The sequence below is a fragment of the Drosophila mojavensis genome, unplaced genomic scaffold, assembly GCF_018153725.1.
Source record: "Drosophila mojavensis isolate 15081-1352.22 unplaced genomic scaffold, ASM1815372v1 contig_231, whole genome shotgun sequence".
Taxonomy (NCBI): domain Eukaryota; kingdom Metazoa; phylum Arthropoda; class Insecta; order Diptera; family Drosophilidae; genus Drosophila; species Drosophila mojavensis.
In genome coordinates this window covers 4,270,159-4,291,493 of record NW_025318772.1, presented here as the reverse complement: position 1 = coordinate 4,291,493, position 21,335 = coordinate 4,270,159, and the positions used below count along the sequence as shown (strand labels likewise).

General features: G+C 41.7%; 9 protein-coding genes across 15 annotated transcripts; 4 read left to right on the top strand and 5 right to left on the bottom strand.

Moving 5' to 3' along the window:
* Nucleotides 1-14: 14 nt before the first annotated feature.
* LOC6574915 (cysteine-rich DPF motif domain-containing protein 1) lies at nt 15-1,924 on the bottom strand. Its single transcript, XM_002000907.4, has 2 exons — nt 1,835-1,924; nt 15-613 (listed from the first exon to the last, which is right to left on the bottom strand). Exon 2 carries the CDS (start codon nt 603-605, stop codon nt 129-131), a length of 477 nt encoding a protein of 158 aa, XP_002000943.1. The 5' UTR covers nt 606-613; nt 1,835-1,924; the 3' UTR covers nt 15-128.
* Nucleotides 649-1,926, bottom strand: LOC6574914 (putative transferase CAF17, mitochondrial). Its single transcript, XM_002000906.3, has 2 exons — nt 1,835-1,926; nt 649-1,778 (listed from the first exon to the last, which is right to left on the bottom strand). Exon 2 carries the CDS (start codon nt 1,775-1,777, stop codon nt 743-745), a length of 1,035 nt encoding a protein of 344 aa, XP_002000942.1. The 5' UTR covers nt 1,778; nt 1,835-1,926; the 3' UTR covers nt 649-742.
* Nucleotides 1,927-2,269: 343 nt separating this feature from the next.
* LOC6574913 (nucleolar protein 12) lies at nt 2,270-3,916 on the bottom strand. The gene is made up of 3 exons (XM_002000905.4): nt 3,405-3,916; nt 2,958-3,344; nt 2,270-2,902 (listed from the first exon to the last, which is right to left on the bottom strand). Exons 1-3 carry the CDS (start codon nt 3,832-3,834, stop codon nt 2,418-2,420), a joined length of 1,302 nt encoding a protein of 433 aa, XP_002000941.1. The 5' UTR covers nt 3,835-3,916; the 3' UTR covers nt 2,270-2,417.
* Nucleotides 3,917-4,042: 126 nt separating this feature from the next.
* Nucleotides 4,043-4,941, top strand: LOC6574912. Its single transcript, XM_002000904.4, has 2 exons — nt 4,043-4,334; nt 4,398-4,941. Exons 1-2 carry the CDS (start codon nt 4,122-4,124, stop codon nt 4,860-4,862), a joined length of 678 nt encoding a protein of 225 aa, XP_002000940.1. The 5' UTR covers nt 4,043-4,121; the 3' UTR covers nt 4,863-4,941.
* Nucleotides 4,942-5,037: 96 nt separating this feature from the next.
* Nucleotides 5,038-6,384, top strand: LOC6574911 (aprataxin and PNK-like factor). 2 transcript variants are annotated; one of them, XM_002000903.4, is made up of 3 exons: nt 5,038-5,791; nt 5,849-6,012; nt 6,063-6,384. In XM_002000903.4, exons 1-3 carry the CDS (start codon nt 5,214-5,216, stop codon nt 6,293-6,295), a joined length of 975 nt encoding a protein of 324 aa, XP_002000939.1. In that variant the 5' UTR covers nt 5,038-5,213; the 3' UTR covers nt 6,296-6,384. The 2 variants fall into 2 exon arrangements, with proteins under 2 accessions (XP_002000939.1, XP_015023203.1); XM_015167717.3 differs by having other exon boundaries at nt 5,058-5,791; nt 6,077-6,169.
* Nucleotides 6,385-6,508: 124 nt separating this feature from the next.
* Nucleotides 6,509-10,075, top strand: LOC6574910 (transcription initiation factor IIA subunit 1). 5 transcript variants are annotated; one of them, XM_032733636.2, is made up of 7 exons: nt 6,509-6,690; nt 7,833-8,045; nt 8,383-8,391; nt 8,455-8,811; nt 8,923-9,070; nt 9,131-9,375; nt 9,445-10,075. In XM_032733636.2, exons 1-7 carry the CDS (start codon nt 6,667-6,669, stop codon nt 9,550-9,552), a joined length of 1,104 nt encoding a protein of 367 aa, XP_032589527.1. In that variant the 5' UTR covers nt 6,509-6,666; the 3' UTR covers nt 9,553-10,075. The 5 variants fall into 5 exon arrangements, with proteins under 5 accessions (XP_032589527.1, XP_015023202.1, XP_032589524.1 ...); XM_015167716.3 differs by having other exon boundaries at nt 6,510-6,690; nt 7,833-8,036; nt 8,863-9,070; XM_032733633.2 differs by having other exon boundaries at nt 6,510-6,690; nt 8,863-9,070.
* Nucleotides 10,076-10,348: 273 nt separating this feature from the next.
* On the bottom strand, nt 10,349-18,236 carry LOC6574909 (zinc finger MYM-type protein 3). 2 transcript variants are annotated; one of them, XM_015167714.3, is made up of 12 exons: nt 17,943-18,236; nt 16,529-17,546; nt 16,195-16,467; nt 16,048-16,101; nt 14,068-15,911; nt 12,546-13,600; nt 12,081-12,469; nt 11,894-12,019; nt 11,711-11,832; nt 11,517-11,646; nt 11,361-11,460; nt 10,349-11,301 (listed from the first exon to the last, which is right to left on the bottom strand). In XM_015167714.3, the coding sequence occupies exons 2-12, from the start codon at nt 17,484-17,486 to the stop codon at nt 11,127-11,129; spliced, it is 5,226 nt and encodes a 1,741-aa protein (XP_015023200.1). In that variant the 5' UTR covers nt 17,487-17,546; nt 17,943-18,236; the 3' UTR covers nt 10,349-11,126. The 2 variants fall into 2 exon arrangements, with proteins under 2 accessions (XP_015023200.1, XP_002000937.1); XM_002000901.4 differs by lacking the exon at nt 16,048-16,101 and having other exon boundaries at nt 17,943-18,235.
* Nucleotides 18,237-18,524: 288 nt separating this feature from the next.
* LOC6574908 lies at nt 18,525-19,813 on the bottom strand. Its single transcript, XM_002000900.4, has 3 exons — nt 19,112-19,813; nt 18,943-19,044; nt 18,525-18,876 (listed from the first exon to the last, which is right to left on the bottom strand). The coding sequence occupies exons 1-3, from the start codon at nt 19,811-19,813 to the stop codon at nt 18,715-18,717; spliced, it is 966 nt and encodes a 321-aa protein (XP_002000936.4). The 3' UTR covers nt 18,525-18,714.
* Nucleotides 19,814-19,937: 124 nt separating this feature from the next.
* LOC6574907 lies at nt 19,938-21,290 on the top strand. Its single transcript, XM_032733637.2, has 2 exons — nt 19,938-20,396; nt 20,455-21,290. The coding sequence occupies exons 1-2, from the start codon at nt 19,938-19,940 to the stop codon at nt 21,151-21,153; spliced, it is 1,158 nt and encodes a 385-aa protein (XP_032589528.1). The 3' UTR covers nt 21,154-21,290.
* Nucleotides 21,291-21,335: the final 45 nt, after the last annotated feature.

The following is a 21,335-nucleotide window of genomic DNA, read 5'->3' as shown; positions in this document are numbered from 1 at the left end:
TAACTTGCTCGTTACGAATTCAAAATATATTTCGCCATTTTCAAAACAAGAATTAAAATATGATGCATTTACATGTATATGTATATTAAAGACCTATATATAAGTAAGAATCCTCCATGGTTTTCCTGTTAAGGGGTTTTTGCTGTCAGTTGCTTCCGAAATCGACTTTGGGCCTCCACAGGCCAATTCTTGAGTTCGACTTTGCCACATTCCAGGCAAAAGGTTTTTGTGTAATAGAAACTGCATAAAGTATCCTTACATACAACTTTGTTACAATTGGCACACTTTACGCCCAATGCCACGTAGAACTCTGGTTTGGATTGCCAACGTGGCGGCGGTGCCTGAAAGGGATCTCGTAACACATAGCTGTCTTCACGAAATTTAATGCCTAGAGCGAAAGGCGGCGTTCGTCCATAGTAATGTACCATTTCGTGCATATTGCAACCACTGCAATGAAATTCGATTGTGGCCACACGTTCATCTAAATCTTCCTGTGCTTGCGGCTCCACTGGAGCAGTCAGCTGAAGTCGTTGAATTTCGGACGCCTCATTGTCAAGGCAAAGATCATCATCCTCAATGGCGTATTCGGCCGAATCCTGTGTCATTTTGAGCACTGCAAAAGTGAAGGCCACAACGAAACTAATAACATAACTTCATAAACTAGCTAATCTATCTCTTATATACAATACAAATTGAAAAAATTGCAAACAATGATGTAAAAGCCATTCAAGTCTCCAAAAACTTATTCCATTGCAGCAAAGCTACGCTTGTTGACTGCTTCCTTGGGCCACCAACTCGGACGATCCACATAGCAGCGCTCTCCGTCTAGCATCAATTGCTGTTCGCTATTCAGCACCGGCTCGACACGCAACAAAGCAACGCCATGATTATGTGCATGACCAAAGACGCGTCCAAGATTCGCGCCAGCCACAGATTTTACCGTAAAATGGTTGGAAACGGGCGCCGTAAAACGAATAGGCATATAACGTTTACGTATGACACCAGAGTGATGAACCCGAGCCGTTAACTCCTGGCCCACATAACAGCCCTTGTTGAAACTAACTCCATTGAGATAGTCGGCGTTGGCTTCCAGCGGAAAACACTTGCCGGGTGGTAATTCCTCTACACCCTCACCGATGCCTTGCTTATAGCGGAGCAACTTATAATTATTTTCGGGCGTGGAATTAACAGCGACAACATCGTGATGACACCATAAATCCTTAGTTAGTTTGGTGGCATTAATATCGCCGGGAGCCAAGACACGTGTTCCCATGATACCAATACGCGGGTCAGGCGCTATAAACAAATCCATTGCCTTGTGAGTTCGTATATTGCCGCGCCCCTTCCCATTGAAGAGCACCCATGGCACATACTCATCATCAATGGTGTCGATGTCGATCCGTTTTCGTACGCGATATGTGCGTAAATGGCGTCGAAAATCCGACGATGCATCTCGATCACATTCCAGCAGAAATGTATCCGGATCATTGGTTCGATAGATAATTGTATCGTACAATAGACGACCGCCTCGGTTTAGAAATAGAGCATACATCGATGATGGTCCACTCGGTTCTTGCAGGCGCGACACATCGTTGGTGACAAGACCCTGCAGAAATGGTACTACCTCCGCACCATGAACGCGAATAAGTTCTCGCTGGTGCAGTGGCTCTAAGGTGAATGTATTATTTGTTGATCTGGGTGATACCGCACGTCCGCCAAAGTTGCGTATACAATCACGTGCAACTCGTAGAAACTTGAAATTTTTACATACATTCATTCTGCGAATAAACGTATGTTTGCGAATCTCAACGAATGTTGCATAAGTTCTGCTTACCTTCAATTTTTAATATTCAAAAGTCACAAGTAGAAAGAAATCATCAAATACACGAAATTTGTGAGTGAACACAACCAAGTAACAAACAGCTGACTGAAATAATAATAATCGTTCTCGATGACAAGCTCATTGCTATGGCTACGGCTACTAGATACAATTACATACAATTGTGCAGCGGCTGCACAGCAGTCTATTTGGAGTATAATTGGAATTGTTGTAATTATTCGACCTGAATTGCAAAATGTTTTATAAGAATATTTCTCACTCTAAATATCGCCACTAACCAGATATCGCTTTAAAGTTTATAATACTAGGTCACACTATATTCAAACGATAGCTCATAGTACATCACTAACGTTTTTCAATAATTTTAAAATACAATCCGTTTCACGAAAATACAGTGAATTTTAATTAAGGTAAAAAATAAATTAGAAATACCAGTTTAAAAACTCGGTTTATTAATGTTTAGCAATGAAAGAAAATCTAAACCCAAACAATATTTGTTCCGCTGTCAGTAAAATATTTACAATGCCTAACATGAATTTTAATTCAAAATTGGAAAATCCTAATGAATTGTTTCAACTTAATTGCTAGCTTTTGGCGCTATTTTCTTGGCCAGTGTATTCATTTGGCTATTAGTTTTCTTTTTTGGCTTCTTGTTCTTTTTGATTGCATCAACTTTAACGCCTCGGTATTCAGATTTCTTTTTACCAGCTGGTGACTTGACGGGTTCTTGGCCTTTTGCTTGCTCTTTTTGTCGTTTATCTATGCGTTTCTTAGCACCCACCGCATTTTGTTTCTTTTTGGACTTGGTTTGCGGTCCCGCCGCAGTAACAGCATCGCGAGCCTGCTTAGCTCCCAGTTTCTTCACAGAGTAGCGTTCCACGTGTATGGGTCTATCATCCAGCAGCGTCTCATTCAGCTCCAGTGCTAGACCGACAGCATCTGGTTTCTGGAAACAAACATATGCCACACCCTTGCAGCCCTTCTCGCCGTCCTGTAGACAGCGTATGTAGTCAATTTCGCCACAGCTGGAGAAGATCTCCCGCAACTTTTCCTCACTAGCCGCTGAAAACAATACAGAATCCGTTAAAACAGTACTATTTCAGAGAAGATTACGTACAGTATTTAAGATTCCCTATGAATACGGTTCGCTTGACGTCGGCTTCGCTAGATGCTTGCCCATTGCCAACATCTTTCACTTCGCCGCATTTCGCTGCAGGCGTAACACGCAAGTGATTCTCTTTAAATTGCGTACCATTCAGCGCCAGCGCTTTTTGTGCTATCTCTGGGTTGTCTAGTACCACGTACGCATTTAGGGAGACAGCTGCCTTGCGCTGCTTGAGCTTAAACAGCTTCTTTCCACCGGCCGTACGCAGACGGATTGAATGGACCGCTCCAAAAGGCTTAAGTAAGCGCACAATTTGAACGCGTTTTGTATTTATGGGAAGATTTCCAACAAATATTGTCGCAGCTTCGGCGGCAGGATCTCGTATCCGCTTCACTTCATCTATTAAAACAAATTTCAAAAGTTGTGAGAGTTAAATATTTACGCAGTTTAATTTCTTACCTTCATCCTCATCATTTTTCTTCTTGTTCTTTTTCCCTTTCGTTTTTTTGGCCAACTTTGTTGCTGATTTTGCTTCTGGTACACTCTTCTTTTTGTCCGGTGTTACCTCAGTTTTTGGCGCGGCTTTGACTATTAATTTAGATTTCTTCTCTACTGCATCGGCCGTTAACTTTTTCTGTTGTTTCTTTAACTTTTGTGCTTGTTTCTTGGCCTTTTTCTTTTCGATTTTGGCTAAATCAGCGACAGATAATTTCTTCGGGCTCTCTTTTGCCTCCTTTACGGTCGCCTCTTTTTTGGCGGGTTTCGCCGCTTTAGGTTTCTTTAATTTCGGTGCCTTTTTGATTGTTTTGCTTTTCTCTGCAACATCAACAAGCTTTTCTTGATGTTTCATGTCATCATTCTTTTTTAATTTATCTTTTGCCGTCTTCATTTTGATTTAATAAAACTTCACGTGTTGTATGTTCTAAGTGTTGGAAGATGCTAGAATCAGAAATGTTTGATGCGTGTGCTATATTATTGTCGTGCTTGTGTTATTTATATCGGTATATTTCGGATTATTATTTATACATCGGTATATTTCGGAAAAAAAAAAAAAATAAAGCCAGTGTAGGGAAACGCTCTAATCGACTATCATCCATTTTTATCGACCTCCACTGAGCGGTTTGTTATTACCATCTCTATTTGTCTTGTTATTCCTGTAAATTTTGTTAATGAATTATGAAGATATATAAGCAGAAACTCCGCGAAGTCTGGCTCCAAATGCCAGAATTTAGACAGTGGTTACGGCGAGACCCCGAGGACTCATACAGAGCACGTTGTCGTTTCTGCAAATGTGGAGTAAATACAAAGATATGCGACTTGCGCGCTCATGCGCTTACAAAGAAACACAAGAAAATGCATCCAACAACTGAAGCAAACAGAAATGACTCGGTAAGCATAGTTCTTGTGAAGCAATCTAATCTACGACCTTATTTTTCATTATTTGACCTATAGAGCAACGATGATGACTCTTCTTTTGACCACCACATGGACTACAAACCCAGAAAAGCTACAGAGCCCAAGCGTTTAAAATCCCATATTCATGACAATAAACCTAATATGAAGTTGTCTCCTGTAAAAACAGAAAAGAGCGCCAGTAATGGACCAGATTACGAGGCCATTATAGAGAGTCTGGCGCTATATGAACCAGAACAGGTACTGTTCTCCAATGGGTCCACCCCACAATCTGACGGTCAAGTGGAGAATCCTGCACCGACAGCAAACATAGATGAGGAAAGCATCACAAATGCTGTCACTGTTGCCGTGAAGAATCTTAAGGATTCATCGCAAATATTTGGCGATTTTGTTGCTGATCGATTGCGGCAATTATCGTTTGCAACATCGGAAAATACCAAGGACAAAATAATGCAGGTACTTTTGGAAGCTGCAGCACTAGAGAGGACGACCAATGGCAACTGACACGGCCTAGATGTATTTTATAAGTGTATATGTACATTCATTTGAATAAATATCACAATCAGCCTTAAGTACAACAGAATTATTGGATTACCGGTTTATTAATGAGCATCGACATATACATAGAAATAGCTGGAATTTTAGCTACGCATCAAAGCGTGTTAATTCTTTCGAAATAGAGCGGTTTGCTCATTTACAGAAGCAGCTGAGTATATCGAAATATCGAGTTAGTTCTTGGCATGAAAGCGATAACTCTAAAGATCGCATCAATCGCGTTGTGAAATAGAAATAAATTTATTTGGATTTGTTAACATTAACACAAACGAAGAAGAGAAGTTGCTGTATATTTCGAGCATGGACAACCACAAACAAAATATACCAGAGGCTATAGAAACTGCAAAGCGGAAGCTTTCCGACGACCAACAAGCAAATGCGGATACCAGTGCAATAAATAAACGCAGGAAATCTGGGGACAAAGCGACTGTAAAAACGGAGCCTCCAGACGAAATAGAGTCCGCCAGCAGCAGCATTCAAGTGACCATTAAGGACGAACCAATTGAAGAACATTATGAGTCAGCTGCCGCCGATGTTAGTGGCGTTTCTACGATTAGCACTAGCTCTAACGCCGCAACTGTTGCAATAAAAAAAGAACCAATCAACGACGATCCATCTGCTAAAACGGATGAGGATCATGATGACTCACCTGCCGTTGATGTCAATGACATAGCTGGGGCTCGCACTAGTCCCTTAACCGTTCCAATCAAAAAGGAGTCAACTAACGACGATACATCTGTTAAGACAGATACAGTTAGCAGCTCTGCAGTTATTGTGAAAACTGAGCCAAATACTAGCACACAAGCAGCGATTGCCGATAGCTCAGTTTCATCGAGCACGTTAAGACCATCCTGTCGTTTTGGCATAAAGTGTTACAGGTAAGTCAAGGGTTTAAAAATTTTTTGGATGTCCACTCTAACCATATTAACGTTTAGACGAAATCCGGCTCATCGGAGTAGCGAGGCTCATCCGGGGGATTCGGATTACAGGCGCCCGATTTTTCCAATACCACCATTGGGCACACCGGCCTGTCCATTTGGCAACTCCTGCTATCGTCGCAATCCTATACATTTTCAACAGTATTCGCATCCATCTGATTGTAAGTAATATACTATAAATAGGGCAGATGGCAGCTAAATTGCAACTTAGTCAATTCCGCCCAGAATATTCGAAATCGTTTGAGGCAGCGACGCAACCAGGCGCGAAATTCCAATGGGCGCACAGATGAACCCTCTGATCTGGAATCAGACGAGGAGGATCCATTTTACGAACAGGGTGATTCTGATTTGGATTATAAACCTGGCGCAGAAATCGACGACGACGAGGATGATGATGATCTCGAATTCAATAGCGAGCGCCAGAATTGTGATGAATATGATTAGAGTAGTTGAAAAATGTTCTCAGTGTTAATATCATGTTAAAAGCGAAGGCTCTCTGTTATCTAACAATATATATGAATGTTATAAGTAAACTGTGATTTTACTTTGTGATAGATCACTGGTTGGATGTAACAGTCGTTCATATATCTGAACGTAGCAGTCTGGCAGCGTTGGTTTGGTGTTTATCGAGACGTAAGAAACGGGCACACTGCTTCGTCGTGTTTTTACTTCGTATCTTCGTCACATCTGTGTGTGTCAGACGAGACGCATTTTTTCTTAATTGTAATTTTTTAAAGTTTTACGTCCATTACAGTGTTCAATTTGATAAAGAGTAAACACAGAAAGGTCTCAAACTGGCGGAGAAAAAAGTACAGATGGCTTTATGCCAAACCTCAGTGGTAAGCCACACGCATATTCAATTTACTGCACATATATCATAGATTTACTATGTATATTTTACAACAAATCTGTGCCCTATAAAATACAAAATTTACACTATTGACATGTACATAGAATATTTGATTCTTAGTCAATTATTAATAGTTCTTAAGTTGATTAATAATTGACAAACTGTAACATATGGAACCAAAGAAATGATTGACCTCAAAAGTGAAAGTTTGCCCCTTCAAAAGTGAAGAGCGTAAGTTGCCTTGTGCCTGCGGCGGCGGCATGTCTGCCGCTTTGTGTTCGTGCGTTTGTGTGTATCTGTATACGAATGCGGCGTGCAGAAGGATTCGCATACATGCATATACAAACATGTCTGTGTTCATGTGTTTGTTTAATCATATGTTTGCGATCGACGCGTTAACGCAAGCAAATTTAATTGCTTTCTTATTTTGTTTATTCACTTGTCTTATTATCTTATCTTAGGTTTGATAGTAGCCACAATTACGTATCGCATCTATATGTATGTCTGCAGATACATTAAATGTGCGAAAGAATGTAGCAGCCGCAGCAGCAGAGACCATGCTTGCAAACAAAAATAGCACTTGAATTGTAATGCACACATACAGACAAACAAACACAGGCATACATGCGTACATGCATAGGCAATTCGCAGTGTGAATAATAATTGAGAACTTTCGATTGAACTCCCAATTGAATTGTTTTTAATACAGAAAGACAAACGCAGGATATATCATAACAGTAAATAGATATTCATCACACGCGCACATGTATGTTGCAACCTTCCTGCTGACTGCAGTTCACAACTGCAGTTCTGACCTCAATTTATCAATTCGAATAAATTGAATAGATTAGTCACTGCAGCAGATTTTCTAAGAACTTGACCTAGTCCTCATCTATTAGACTGATAACAATCAGCTACACAGTCAGTTAAATATTGCATATGTAATATACAAATACATATATAATAGTTATGAGTCTGCACTGCTTAACCTTGTTTATATACACATGTCTATATTATTCCATTAGCTCTATTTTTTCAACTGTTGCAGGTGCTGGTTAATTGGCGTGATTTATTTTTAAAATTATTTGTTTGTTGATAATTAACCAAACTGTTTTAATTATATTGTGACAGCTGAAAGTGTATCATGCCGTTATTGAGGATGTCATTAACAATGTGCGCGATGCCTTTCTGGATGAGGGCGTCGATGAACAGGTGCTGCAGGAGATGAAACAGATATGGCGCAATAAGCTATTAGCAAGTAAGGCGGTTGAATTGAATCCCGAACCCGGCGAGCCAGGCCACCACCCACCGCCCATTGTGGCCAATAATCCAAAGGTAAGCAAGGTGTGTGTCTCGTAGCCAAGGCCTTCGATTGATGTGTAGCGCGTTTGTCCATCTTTGAATAGTTTATCTGTGTGTGTGTGTGTGTATGTGTAGAGCTAATCGTATTTATATGTATTGCACAAACTGTGTTAATATCCAAGTATAACTTGATTTAACTTTGTTGCTTTTTCTCTCTCTCTCTATCTGTCTCCAATTTCAACAACAATTGATCGCGCACATCAACATAATAAATAAATATATATACCAACACCGACTGCTGCTTTATGTATATGTAACTGCTATCATCTTACAACACACAAACACACTCATACACACTCGCCCACATACTTTGCTGCAGAGCTCAAAGGTAATGCAGTAATTAGCACTCGCTCACATAGCATATTAAACTAATTATTCTTCTATTTGATAGGCTGCTAATGCCAAGGCTAAAAAAGCTGCCGCCGCTGCGGCTGCTTCACAGCAAAGCAACGGAGGTGGCACAACCGCTGGCACCGTCACCAACAGCACAGACAACAGTAAGCTGGCAACGCCATCGATTGCGGGCAAATCAGGAAATGCCATTACCGCAGCTGGCAGCGGCATGAAGAACGGCATTGGTAGCATCAAACAGGAGGTCACATCACAGAATCCACCGCCGCTGCATCCTACAGGCGGCTCGACAATGCTGCAAAAGCAACAAGCTGCGGGTGGTGGCTCCACAACCGCTGGGCAGACTCCAATTCCTATTGTTGCCCAATTGGATCCCAATCGCATTATGCCTGTTAACGTAAGCATGCGCTGATTGTAAGAGGAATTAATTACAACAAATGCTTTGCAGATAACGTTGCCTTCACCACCGGGCTCAACAAATCCTGAATCTCGTGTGCTCACCATACAGGTGCCGGCTTCAGCACTGCAGGAGAATCAGCTTACCCAGATATTGACCGCTCATCTAATTTCATCTATCATGTCATTGCCTACTACGTTAGCCTCGTCCGTGCTGCAGCAGCACGTGAATGCTGCTCTTAACAATGCCAATCATCAGAGTAAGATAGCTACGCCCAATATCAGCGGGAACATTTTTACAATTTAATTTTATTTTGTAGAAAATTTGGCAATATCCAAGCAGCTAGACGGCGCCTTAGACTCTTCAGAGGAGGATGAAAGCGAGGAGAGTGACGACAACATAGACAATGATGACGATGATGATCTAGACAAAGATGAGGATGATGATGCAGAGCATGAGGACGCTGCCGAAGAGGAGCCGTTAAATAGCGAGGATGATGTCACTGACGAGGATTCGGCTGAAGTGTTTGACACAGATAACGTAATTGTGTGCCAGTATGATAAAGTAAGACAATCATTGTTTATATAAACAAACGAATTATTTAATATTTATCAAAAAATTTGGTTTGTATAGATCACACGCTCGCGCAACAAATGGAAATTTTATCTCAAAGATGGCATCATGAATATGCGAGGCAAAGATTATGTATTTCAGAAATCCAACGGCGATGCCGAATGGTAAATGGTAATCGAGGAGGACCGACAACAAGCATAGTGTGAAAATCCATTAGAAAAGAAATAACAAAATTAACAAACAAACAAAAGACAAACGAAATGCCTCACAGTGCGCCTTTAAATACGTTAATATCATCCCCCCCCCTCCCCCTCCACACACAGGCACGCATATATTAACACACAACTACAAATACACAGACACAACACACACACACAACTGCACATACACAGATACAACTCCAGATGAAAATGCACTAAATTACACACATAATCACACATGCACGGGCATATACTTACACCACCCACATGACCAAACGATGTCCAACAATGGCAGTCACAGTGAGATTTCCTTTAATCACGTTGCCTGGCCGGGCATATAAAATTGTATCTAATATTAGTTTTGACTATTTGTATTGAATGCGTCAAGTTGAGTTGTTTTCTTTAAAAAATTTGTAATCGTAATATATATGTATTAATTAAACTGCTCCGCATATTATTGTCAATAAAATGAAACTTTGTAAGGAAACGGAGATTTGCATAAGAACCATTACATTATATATGTAAAATACGTATATTTATAAGGATACACACCACACCACACAGCACCTAGATTGTTCAGTAGTCTTTACGATGGATGTGTCAAATTAAAAAATAGACAGTAGCTTTATGCATTCAGAGCGCTTGAGCCTTACAACAAAAAGCCAGACAACAAAAACTACATATTTTTTATCAAATCGAACCAAATCAAAACAAAAAAATCTACACAAGCTCTAAAGAAATCATAAAATTTATAGATTGTAAAATATATGTATATGTATCGTATATTTAAAATTACTTTTTTAGTTAAGGAGTACAGCATTTTACAATTAAAACACTTAGAACAACAGCTCGTAATTGGCTCATTGTGTATGTTTATGCTCTATGTACACTGCAACGGCATAGTATCTGTTTTAAATGTTTATAGATAATAATATATAATCAACATCATACATGCAGCTCGCCGCACGCTTCAATCGATACGCTGCCTCGGGGACTGCAATTTGATTACTTAAGCACGCTCCCTACCAGTTTACTATAAACAAACTAATTAAAATGACTTAATTGCAATCGTCATCGCTGTGGTCTTACGTATCTAAACTTAAACCAAGTATATATAAATGAAATAATCAGTAGCCAAATTATTAAATGATGTTGATTCCTTTTTAAAGATTTATGCTTGAGATAAAGTTCAAATTTAAATTCATAATCTATACAGAGCCTAATATTGCGCTACTCTTAGGGCACAATTGTTTACAGTACGTAAAACCAATTTGTTAATTTAGATATATATATCTAGTGTTTATATATATATATATGTATAAGTATTGCTAGACTTATGCAACACATCTATGATTCTTTAAATAATTGGAGTCGTGGAGAGATGCTTATCTCTGAGTTTAGCTGAATGGGTTATATTGGTGTTTTTGCCCGCAAATAATCTTGTGCTAAGCACCAAAGGTTCGTTATCTTTAAATGTCATTACATAATGAGCTTATTCACATACTGCAAATCGTATGTGCATCTGTGTGTGTTATTTACACATTAAGTTGTCAATAGCGCTATATTGATTTCCTTGACCATTTTAACGCGATGCAGCATACGTTGTAGTGCGTCCTGGCTGAGCGCTTGCGTTGAATACCAAACGGGCGAATCGGGTACGCAGGATCGTTCCGGCTGCAAATAGAACACATCGTTGCGCGTTTTTACACTCTCTGGGCTGCAATTTAGAAATTAATAATTAGTCAGAATACTGAAATAATTATTATCTTAGCTTACCATTTGGAGAGATAAAATTCGTATAGACGCACAGGACAACGCAGTGGATTCTCTTCGTTCTCCTGCTGCTCGTACACCTTTTTCTTGCGCGGATTGGCATCTGTAAGATATAAAGAGTGTTATTACATATTTAAATATAATCAATATATTACTTACCCAAACCTGCCTGCGGTGGATAGAATCGCAAGAGCACATTTCGTGTACCTGGTACCTTGGAGTTTTGCGATGAACGCTTCCAATGCTTCATAATGTGGGAAAATGATAATTGCATATGTTCCTCAACAGTCTGTGTGAATGTAATAAATTACCAATAAAACATTTGATATTAACCGAAAGAATAAGGTACTTACAGTTAGATTAAAATGCTTCGTATTGAAAAACATCAGCGTACTAAGCAGCACATGGGGCGAATGGGCGCCTAGTTGTTTGCATTCCCACAAATGCTCCTCCTCCACGCGTGTGACAATGTATTCTATGGGAGTAGAAATAAACGAGTTAGAAATCGAATTATATCGGATTATTATAATACGTACGCGAATCATTGTACAGCACGGAAAACTTGCGAGCCACCTCATCAAGGCATTCTGTAAAACGTTCATAGTATGGATCATAGAATATGTTGTCGATGCGTCCGTTTACATAAAGGTATTGCTGGATGCCTGTGTAAAAAACAAGAGTATTGGTAGCTGATCTAGACAATAGAATTTGGCTAATATTTACCCAGCACAAGGTAATATATTGTATCCGGCGCATACTCGGTACCATTGGGCTTGCGCACCTCCTTAACAAACAGACAGAGAGAATAGTTCAGCTCGTCGGCAGTCATTTGTAGCAACTCCGTTTTGAAGGGTCTCCTGCGCATCGAACTCTTCTCGATATCTGCATTCTTGGTCATCACCCATTGCTTCCAGGCATTGACACCGAATGTGTATTTGAGGAACATTTGTGCATCGGGCTTCTCCTGCGGCTGTTGTGCCTGCTGCGACTGTTGCTGCAGGGCCGAGTGGTCCATTTCGCTGCCACGCTGTCGTTTAACAGGCGATCGACTATTTCGTGATGGAGAATCAAGTACGGCGATGGTGCCACCACGTTTACGACCTCGCGGAGATCTGAAAAACATTTGATTGAGTTGTGAATAACTTTATAATAAATACTGAAAAAAATCTACGTTGTGACGATTCTTACATGTGATGCTGCTGATCCAGATGATGCACGCCCATTTGACCCATATCATGTCCCATGGGCGACTGACTCGTTATCGTGTTGGCCGTCATTGTTGACTCCAGATCAACAGTTGTTGTCTGATGAGGATTTTCAAAGTCGCCTGTGGCCATTTTTAGGGCTATTTGGAGCATATCATCGCCGTAATGATTATGGCTAGCGACATTAACATCCACAACCTGTTGCTGCTGTTGCTGTTGTTGCTGCTGCTGTTGTTCAAGACTATTCTGATATTGCATGGTGACCAGACCCGGATCCGGTTTGATTTCGTTGTCCGAATCGGAATCCGATTCGTGCTTCTCTTCAGCTACCATTTCGGCCATCATTAGCAATTCGGCCTCCAGTGGATCTTCGGGCATTTTATCTTGTATCTTCTTAATCTCCTTCAAGATGCCAGCTGCGGTGTTTCGTGTCGTGGGTATAAAGATTGGCACCGGTATGGGCAGAGGAATGGGCACGGGCACCGGGAATGGAGCTGAATACATATACATCGGTTGCGGTACAAATATGGGCACAGGTACGGGTATTAGCACCTTGTTCGAATAATCCTTCTCGGTCTGCGTGGCACAATCTCGCACGGACGGCGTTACCTGAGCGCTTGACGAAACGGTCATGGGCTTGCAGCTAATATTTACATTACGAACCGCCTTTGGATACGGAGGAACGGTGATGATCTTTGTTTCCGTTACTGGCGCTGGTAAATCATTGCTAGGAGTGCCGACGCTGCGCCGCAAAGGCTGCGGTGGTGAGGGCGACCGTGCAACAGTATAGTCCACGTGCTTGCGCGGACGACCACGACCACGAACCTCCCCCAACGAGGATGAGGACGAAGTAATGTTCACCGATAACGGTGGCGGTGAGTCCGCTTTACGACCGCGCTTGCGCCGCACGGTTACACTTCCAATGCGTGCCTCAGTTTCGCCGCTCGCCAGCGATTGAACGGTGGAAATAACGGGCACAACAGTTCCACTAGCTGATTTTTTATTTAAACCACCAGATGCATTATTTTTCAGGCCGGACTGCAAAGAAATTCAATCAAAGACTTTAGCATAATTGAAACTAAACGTTCATTACACTTACTTTCCACCTTAAATGCATTTTTATTTCTTCTACAAAAATTAGTATCAAATTGGAAAACCGCGTAGATGGTTTATGGACTGCATGGGAAAGAGCGTTGCCATATCGCGAAATAAGTATTAGCATGTATTTGCACCAGTTGGACATTGATTTAAATGAGCTAATATTCTATAAACAGATCTTCAGATAATCTAATCAAATTAAAATAAATTCGCATTCAAAGATATGAAATTACATTTTTCATTTTGAGTAAAATATACCAGCCATCGGTATATTTTTCTTATTTTGCACTCTCAATATCCTTTCAACACTACTAAAATGCGACTATCGCAAAAAAGGTGCTATCGATAATCGGTTCCTTCTTCAGTGTGCATTAGAGATCGAGTTTAAAGTATCAGTAAATACATACCGGCTGCTGTGACAACTTTAATTTGACCCGTTTCGGTAGTCCGGTGGGAAAGGGTGCTCCATTTTTGTTGCTGCCACGAGCTTGTGAAGCAGATAGGTGTTGCTGCTGTTGTGCTTTGCTGGCCGACGTTGACGCCACATCGCCATCCAAAGTTAGTGGCGTGCGGGCGAACTGATTTTGGAACTGCATTACGCACTGATATGTACAAAAATTGCGCATCGATGCATCAGACATGGTGAGATGGTATTGCGGGGTGCTTGTATTGCTGCAATTGTCGCACTTGGTGACAGCACGTGCTGAAATGTTACAGCTAACGCCATGCATGGTCAGACAGTTGATGGAACAAGTGAGCGTCTCCTGGTCGTTCTGCTGCTTGTAGATCATATCAAAGTTATATTTCTTAACCTTGCACCACTGGCATGAGACAATGTGTCTATTGACAATAATGTACACATTGATACAGATGCGCGAGCAGAACATTTTCGGCGCCTGCTGATCATTGCTATAAATTGTGTATGCATCGGTGCTCTTTCGCTCAAAGTACTTGCAGCACATGGAGCACGGATCGGCATTGACGTTGCTCACAAACTTGAAAGCCGAAAAGCAGGGATTCGAGCAGAAATAGTGCTCTTTGTCGTCCAACAGCATCTCTACACGCACAGGCTTTTCGTTGTTGCAAACGCCGCACATGTCCGTGCGTAGTTTCTTTTTGGGATTGCACATATTATCATAGCGTCGCAGACATGCTTGCGAACAGAAGTCCTTGAACTGATCTTTGTCGCCGACGGGTGCCAGAAAGCCCTCCTGTCCGCTGCTAATATCCTTCTGACAGCAGCTGCAGGTCTTCAGTCCCTTCTTGTACGTATTAAGGCAGGCCGCGCAGCAAAACTGACGCACCTCGAAGCCAAATCGGACGCAGTATTTGCCCAGGGCAATGGAGCTGACCTCCTGTTTGCAGGTTTCGCAGTTGCCGCCAAATGAACGCTGATAGCTGCCCAGACACACCTCGTTGCAAAAGTCCATTGTCTCCCAGATGAGCTGCTTGTCACCCACATTCACCTCCTGCTGGCAATCGGCGCAACGTCGCCTAAAGCTCTCGATGCGATCGAGACGCGCCGCTTCCGCTTCGGCATTGGTGCGGGCGACCACATTTGTTTCAGGCTTCTTGCTGGGCGAGCGTATGGTGGTGGCGCCAATGTTTCGTACGCGTATCGAGTGACGTTTCAATTTGTATTTATCTGGCTCTTCGGCGTTTAAGAGATTGAAACAATCATCATTGCATATGTAGTACGTATCCTGGTCTTGCCGGAGAAAGTATTTGCAATTCGTCTGCTCCTTGCACTGCAGGCAGGCGTGTTTCTTGTTCGTTACAGCGGCGTCTATTGCATCACCTTCATTGGGCTCAGCAGCAGCCGTCGTCTCCGTATTCCCACTTGTGTCATCATCAACGGCAGCCACACCGCTGGACTCCTGACTAACCTCCTCGACCAGGAACTTCTTACGCCGCAAGAAGTATTTGCCCGGCTCGGCAGCCAAGAATGCATCACAACACGCCTGATCGCATAAATACTCGAATGTACCTCCTGTTGCAGGTGCTTCACTTGCTGCCGTCTCTTCAGCATTTTCATCAGCAGCCGCTTCGCTCTGTTTGAAGCGATAAACGCAGGTCTTTTCAGTGTCGCACTGTTTACATTTTTGTGTGCTGCCCACTATCCAAACGATGGCTATCTTGGCAGTTCCGCCCGCTTCATCCTCGGCAGTCCCCGACGCTTCGTGGGTTGGCTCATCAGCTTCCTGGGCATCCGCTTCAGGAGTATCCTCGTCGTCATTAGCTGCAGTGTTCACTGTGTAATGCAAAGAGTTTTATTATACATTTTATTTCTCATTTAATAAATTAAGTATTAAGTTTGATATCCTTTGTGGCTAATTCTTGTATTACTTTAGTTTATGAAAGTTTTGAGAATTATTTGTAAAGCTCACCTTCAGGGCGCTCTGAAACATCAGCTCCAGCTGGCTTATCAGCCAGAGCCTCTGCTGCTCAAATGGAGGATTAAATAGGAGCACACGGAGAGCAATCGACAGCTTAGCTTAACAATTAAATTACAATAACTTAGCTTATTTTATTACCGTTTGCACTTTCAGACGTGTCTTCCGTTTGTGGATTCACAGTACTCGCGGCCGCATCAACCTTGTCGCTTTGTGCTTCTGTTCCAGCTTCAGCCTCATTGACAGGCGATTTCGATCCAGATTGCGTTTGCTCGGCGGCTTCCTCCTCCTCCGCTGCCTTTTCCGCATTCTCTCGGGCCAGCTCCTTTTCGGCCTCAGTTACTTCCGTTTCGGGATCGTCCGGTATAAGACAAACATCAGATTCCTCGGGCTCTAGCACATTCTCGACAGTATCTGTGTAAGTAATCAAAACATTGTATAATTCGATTTTATTTTTGTTTGCAACTACACTTACCATCTCCATGCTCTGCTTCGGCTGTTTCTTCCGTTTGTTCTGCTTCGCCAGCTTCATCTGGTTGCTCGGCCCCTTCATCGGCTGCTTCATCTTGTTGTTCGGCTTCGGCAGCATCTTCAATTCGCTCTGTCTCGGCATCGGCCTCTGCATTATCTGCATCATCTTCTTCGTGAGTGGACAAATTGTCTGTAGCTGCTGAAGCATTTTGTTCTTCTGTCCTATCAACTTCATCCCTGCCCTCAGAGGGCGTGTCTTCAGTAGACTTGTCGCCCGTGTCAGTTTGTTCACCTGCTGCATGCTGGGAGTCGCCCCCTTCGGATCGCATTTCGACATCATCGCCATCAGCAGTTGTTTCTGCGGGCGCAGACTCTGCTTCGGCATCGCCTTCCTCGTCTACTTCCATAGCTTCAATGGAAGCGGGTGCACCATCGACTGCATCTGTTTCAGACGCTTCTTTGCCTTGCTCTACATTTTCAAAAGCATCATGTTGTTGCTGAGCTTCTGCTTCAGCATTGGAATCTATATGGTAATGCTCTTGCTCTTCATCTGCCGCAGCTGGCTCCACATCTTGTTCTGATGCATCCTCAGCGCTTGGCTCAGCTGCACTGGGCGCTGCATCCAATTCTCCACTATCTTTAGGTATAGGATTTAGTTCATCTTTTCCAGCAGCATCGGATTTATCTTGCGATTGTCCTTCGTCCATGTCTAATGAACCTTCTGATATCTGCTCGAAATCGTCATCCTCGCCTGTTGCTGGCGCCGTAGCTATTTTTTCAGCTATTTCGCCAGCATCTGCACTAATATTTTCCACAGGTGATGGTGACGCAGGTGTATCCTGAAGAGCTGTTCTTGCTTCAGCTTTCTCCCTTGAATTGTCCTCGTCCAATTTGGATGTTTCTGATTCAGGTCTTGCGCTCGAATCAGCGCCAAAAGATTCGAGACTGGATATTTCCTCCATTTTATATTAACTGAATGAATCGTTTGTAAACTTTTAAGCGGGCAGGTACCGAAACATTAACTGTAAGTGAATAAATTTGAGCACGAATCTTCATTAATTTTATTCATCTTCAACCAAATTTATCTTTATTGTATTCATGTATGTATGTATGCATGCAATATAATGTTAGCCCCCATTGTCGTTTCGCGCGCATTTCATCCCCAATGCATATCGATAGACGAATGACAGCGATATTTATCGAATGCACTGCGAGGGTCTCACACCACACCGCCTAAAATGTGTACAAAGTCACTAACACAGACACACACACACACAACACAAGCATAATGATGTGGTGTACAGTGCACAAGAAAACAGAACATGCGCCACAAAAAGAGAAAGAAAAACAAATAGTATAGAACTTCTTCAGCACCCAATTCAAACTTCTAATTAAAGCATTAAACACATTGCAATTACTTTATGTCTGCTGCACAGTGGGAAATGTAGTTGCGTTCTGGCGATTGCGCCGTTTACTATATCTGTATAAGAGATCCGACGTCGGCAACGAAAATCCAAATGGCAAACCATTAACTGCCTTTCATTGCTGTAATAAGCGAACAACACTTTTCCAGATTTTTTTTTAGCACGTGCACTAGCTTTGAAAACTGTTTACACTCTTTTTCAATTCGCTATTTATATTTTTCAAGCACTGTAACACTGTAACACCCGGAAAAATGCTGTACGAAAACCACAAGTTGAGGACCAGATAGGGATGGCTAAACATATCGATAGTTGCAACGCAATAGCTTGCTGCATGTGCCTCATCTTGAACTTAAATGGTTCGTTCGCTCCTAAGAATTTCCGTTCAATTATGTGAATAAAATATTATATAACCAATATTTAATCATAGCTTATTGTAAAATACAAAAGTGCCGTTTTGATGCGAATGACTGGGCAATAAATATAGCGACCTCTTAGTATTTTTTTGTATTTCGATGATAAATATTTATAATAAAAAACAATCTACTGGTTCTCTTAGAAACGATGAATCGATAGAAGTAGAAATATTGTGTATTTATTCGCAATAACTAAAATATTTGACATGATAAGACAGGGCTGTATCACTAACCAAGCAGATCTCTAGGATTATGTTAAAAAAAAATACCAGAAGACTATTCTCTTACACTGAAATTTTTCAATGCTAGAATTTACATAGTTATGTTAGCTTGTTGACTCAGGTCGTCATTAATTAAGGCGAACGAACAATGAATCCTTCCGCGTCCAGAAGCATGCTGGGAAAATAGTTGATAATCTTAATGAAATGTGGAAATTGTTGTGTATTTTTAAATATTAAATTATTTTCTTTCTGGTACTCCTGTACTATTTGAATTATTTCGTTTGTGGATAGCGCCTGTTTGAAAATAGATATTTTAATTAATAATTTAATGAATGCCTTATAAATATATATAGAATATACTTCGGTGGCTAGCCAGAATTGTATGACGTAGTTAAATGCATAAATCTGCAGTTTTTTAAGTCCAGGTTCGTTTTTAAGAGCAGCTGCGTTTTCTACAATTTTCTGAAAAGGTATCGAAAAGTATAGTTATGCATGATATGAGAGATATTGAAGTGCATGGAGAACATACGGTTATGCTAAAGTTTTCCAGATCATAAATATTATGACGGAATGCCAGATTGAAGGCTGGTAATATGCCAGCTAATGGCCATGTAATATTCTTTAGCTCTTGCGAGAAGCTAAGCATGAGGTCTGGTAAATTATATGCACAGGACAATATGAATATATCCCCAATAAGCAGTAGATCGATTTGCGCCGTTGCCAGTTCAAATGTGTAAATGAATTCGAGAAAGATTTCCACACTCTGCGGCGAGACTCCGTTTATTTGCAATACTCCGTTCCAGCTTTTATTTTCGAATATGTCATGTTCCAGTTTTTCAGAGGCGGTTGCCAGAAATAGGCGATGGCATTTGAATTTCCTATAACAGGTGCTGGCACCATCATCAGCACTGCTCGCATTCTTCGCCACATGTACCTCACAATCGGAATCTATGCCGCTCCGCAAATATTCGAGGCGGCGCTTCTTGGTCGACGGAACATCTAGGCTAATAGGTGTCTCCGTCTTTGCGATCTGTGCTGATGGGGAGGCAACTTCATCTGGGGCCTCTGACGCTGCGGTAGCCGCAGGGGCAGGGGCTGGCGGGTTGGACGATCTAGACGGTCTTGAACTAGCCCTGTCAGCTGATTTTCGAAATTTTGACATTTTATACCGACAATTTAAGCAAGCTTTAGACAAAAATCTAACAAATAAAACCAAGATATGTATGTACATATGTACATGCTACTACAAGGAATAAGTGAAAATCAAGAATCAAATTTTAGAGTGAAACTACATTTCAGGAATTATCGGTTTTAGTACCAAATTTATGTAGTGTATCAAGTTCTCGAATATGTAAATGATGTTTTGCAAGTTACGTCGTTTAGAATTGCTCCGTTCTGGACAACTGTCGGATTGTGACCTAAAGGTGTGGTATACGAATAAATCGATGACTTGTTGCTGCCGCGAATTCAAATGCCACAGGATTCTGTTGGCGTCCGCCTCGGAGGAGTTTGAGAGCATGTTCCGTGAAACGGATTTCAATAAATCCAAGCTGGTGATCAATGTGAATGACGCCATGCCCGATGCATACGAAACTCTGTTGCTTTATATATACACGTATGAGATATACAATGACATCCAGATTGAGATGTTCCCCGATCTTGTCTATTTGGCCACCAAATACAAAATGCCCGACTTTGTGGACGGCTACATTGGCAAATTCGTCGATAAGGAATGGCCCATGTCTACGGTGCTCAAAATGTTTCAGTTGGCCAATGAGCATAACCGGCCGGCCATGATGAAGCTGGTGGGCAAGGTAACTGCAGTTATTTATCAACTATTATAAGTATTCATCATTCTCGCCTCTGTTGCAGAAAATTGTGCCAATGGCTAAGAGGCTGATCAGTGACAATAGTTTTCTGAAATTTACCGTTAAGGAACTGCATGCTCTGATGTTAATTTTGAAAGGCGCGAACACAATTCCCGACAATGAATTGCTGGTGGCACTGAAGAGATATCAGAAATGCAATAATCTCTATTATAGAAATATGTGCTGCTTTCAACAATTTGTCCAAGTGACGCATCTGTTTGGTGGTTTGCTTTTCGAGCCGGACGGCACTTTGGCCGTAAAAGACGACAACGAGACGGAAGAAGCAGAAGTGGCAGCGGCGGCAACAGCAGCAGGAGCGGAAGCAGCAGCAGGAGCGGAAGCAACAGGAGCCGGAGCTGCAGGCGCAAGAGCAGAAGCAAATGCACCAACAGCTGCAGTACTAGCAGCAGCGGCAGCAGCACCAACAGCAGCAGCAGAAGATATACAAACCGGCCTACGACCAACAACTGAATCAAAATCACAAGCAAAATTGGAAGTAGAACTAAAAAAATATTACGGGGAAGAGGAACCAAAGCCACAGGCGAAAGAGAAGGAATCTGAAACACCACAGCCACTTGCAGAAGATTCTGAGAAAGCTGCCTCACCAATAGATCCAGACAAGCCAAAGAAAAAAAGTTGTAAAGCATTAAGAACAAGACGCAATATTTGCCAACTATTGAACCCAAATTCAAAACGGCAATAGTCCCATATTGATGCGAACGTTACGCTCCGCTAGGCTAAATCAATCAAGCAGCAGTTCTTCATATTAGTGGCATTTGTTAGTTTCAAAAATATCTAGTTCGGTTCATAGTTTCAATAAAAGCATCTTCCTCAATTTTACCCGCACAGCACACAGCTCGAAACAATATAGATTGGAAGGTGGTG

Bases quoted from the DNA above. Each gene is read 5' to 3' on its own strand.
- LOC6574910 (XM_032733633.2), top strand. From the start codon at position 6,667: ATGGCTTTATGCCAAACCTCAGTG. The intron at 8,812-8,862 runs GTAAGCATGCGC...AATGCTTTGCAG, and splicing joins ATCGCATTATGCCTGTTAAC to ATAACGTTGCCTTCACCACC. The intron at 9,071-9,130 runs GTAAGATAGCTA...TTTATTTTGTAG, and splicing joins TAACAATGCCAATCATCAGA to AAAATTTGGCAATATCCAAG.
- LOC6574911 (XM_002000903.4), top strand. From the start codon at position 5,214: ATGGACAACCACAAACAAAATATACCAGAGGCTATAGAAACTGCAAAG. The intron at 5,792-5,848 runs GTAAGTCAAGGG...ATTAACGTTTAG, and splicing joins TTTGGCATAAAGTGTTACAG to ACGAAATCCGGCTCATCGGA. The intron at 6,013-6,062 runs GTAAGTAATATA...ATTGCAACTTAG, and splicing joins GTATTCGCATCCATCTGATT to TCAATTCCGCCCAGAATATT.
- LOC6574909 (XM_015167714.3), bottom strand. From the start codon at position 17,486: ATGGAGGAAATATCCAGTCTCGAATCTTTTGGCGCTGATTCGAGCGCA. The intron at 11,833-11,893 runs GTACGTATTATA...CTACTCCCATAG, and splicing joins CGTGCTGTACAATGATTCGC to AATACATTGTCACACGCGTG. The intron at 11,302-11,360 runs GTAAGCTAAGAT...TCTAAATTGCAG, and splicing joins GAATTTTATCTCTCCAAATG to CCCAGAGAGTGTAAAAACGC.
- LOC6574907 (XM_032733637.2), top strand. From the start codon at position 19,938: ATGATGTTTTGCAAGTTACGTCGTTTAGAATTGCTCCGTTCTGGACAA. The intron at 20,397-20,454 runs GTAACTGCAGTT...CCTCTGTTGCAG, and splicing joins TGATGAAGCTGGTGGGCAAG to AAAATTGTGCCAATGGCTAA.
- LOC6574908 (XM_002000900.4), bottom strand. From the start codon at position 19,813: ATGTACATACATATCTTGGTTTTATTTGTTAGATTTTTGTCTAAAGCT. The intron at 19,045-19,111 runs GTATGTTCTCCA...ATACCTTTTCAG, and splicing joins TGGAAAACTTTAGCATAACC to AAAATTGTAGAAAACGCAGC. The intron at 18,877-18,942 runs GTATATTCTATA...ATTTTCAAACAG, and splicing joins AATTCTGGCTAGCCACCGAA to GCGCTATCCACAAACGAAAT.
- LOC6574912 (XM_002000904.4), top strand. From the start codon at position 4,122: ATGAAGATATATAAGCAGAAACTCCGCGAAGTCTGGCTCCAAATGCCA. The intron at 4,335-4,397 runs GTAAGCATAGTT...TTTGACCTATAG, and splicing joins AAGCAAACAGAAATGACTCG to AGCAACGATGATGACTCTTC.
- LOC6574913 (XM_002000905.4), bottom strand. From the start codon at position 3,834: ATGAAGACGGCAAAAGATAAATTAAAAAAGAATGATGACATGAAACAT. The intron at 3,345-3,404 runs GTAAGAAATTAA...TTGTTTTAATAG, and splicing joins GAAAAATGATGAGGATGAAG to ATGAAGTGAAGCGGATACGA. The intron at 2,903-2,957 runs GTACGTAATCTT...TATTGTTTTCAG, and splicing joins CATAGGGAATCTTAAATACT to CGGCTAGTGAGGAAAAGTTG.
- LOC6574914 (XM_002000906.3), bottom strand. From the start codon at position 1,777: ATGAATGTATGTAAAAATTTCAAGTTTCTACGAGTTGCACGTGATTGT.
- LOC6574915 (XM_002000907.4), bottom strand. From the start codon at position 605: ATGACACAGGATTCGGCCGAATACGCCATTGAGGATGATGATCTTTGC.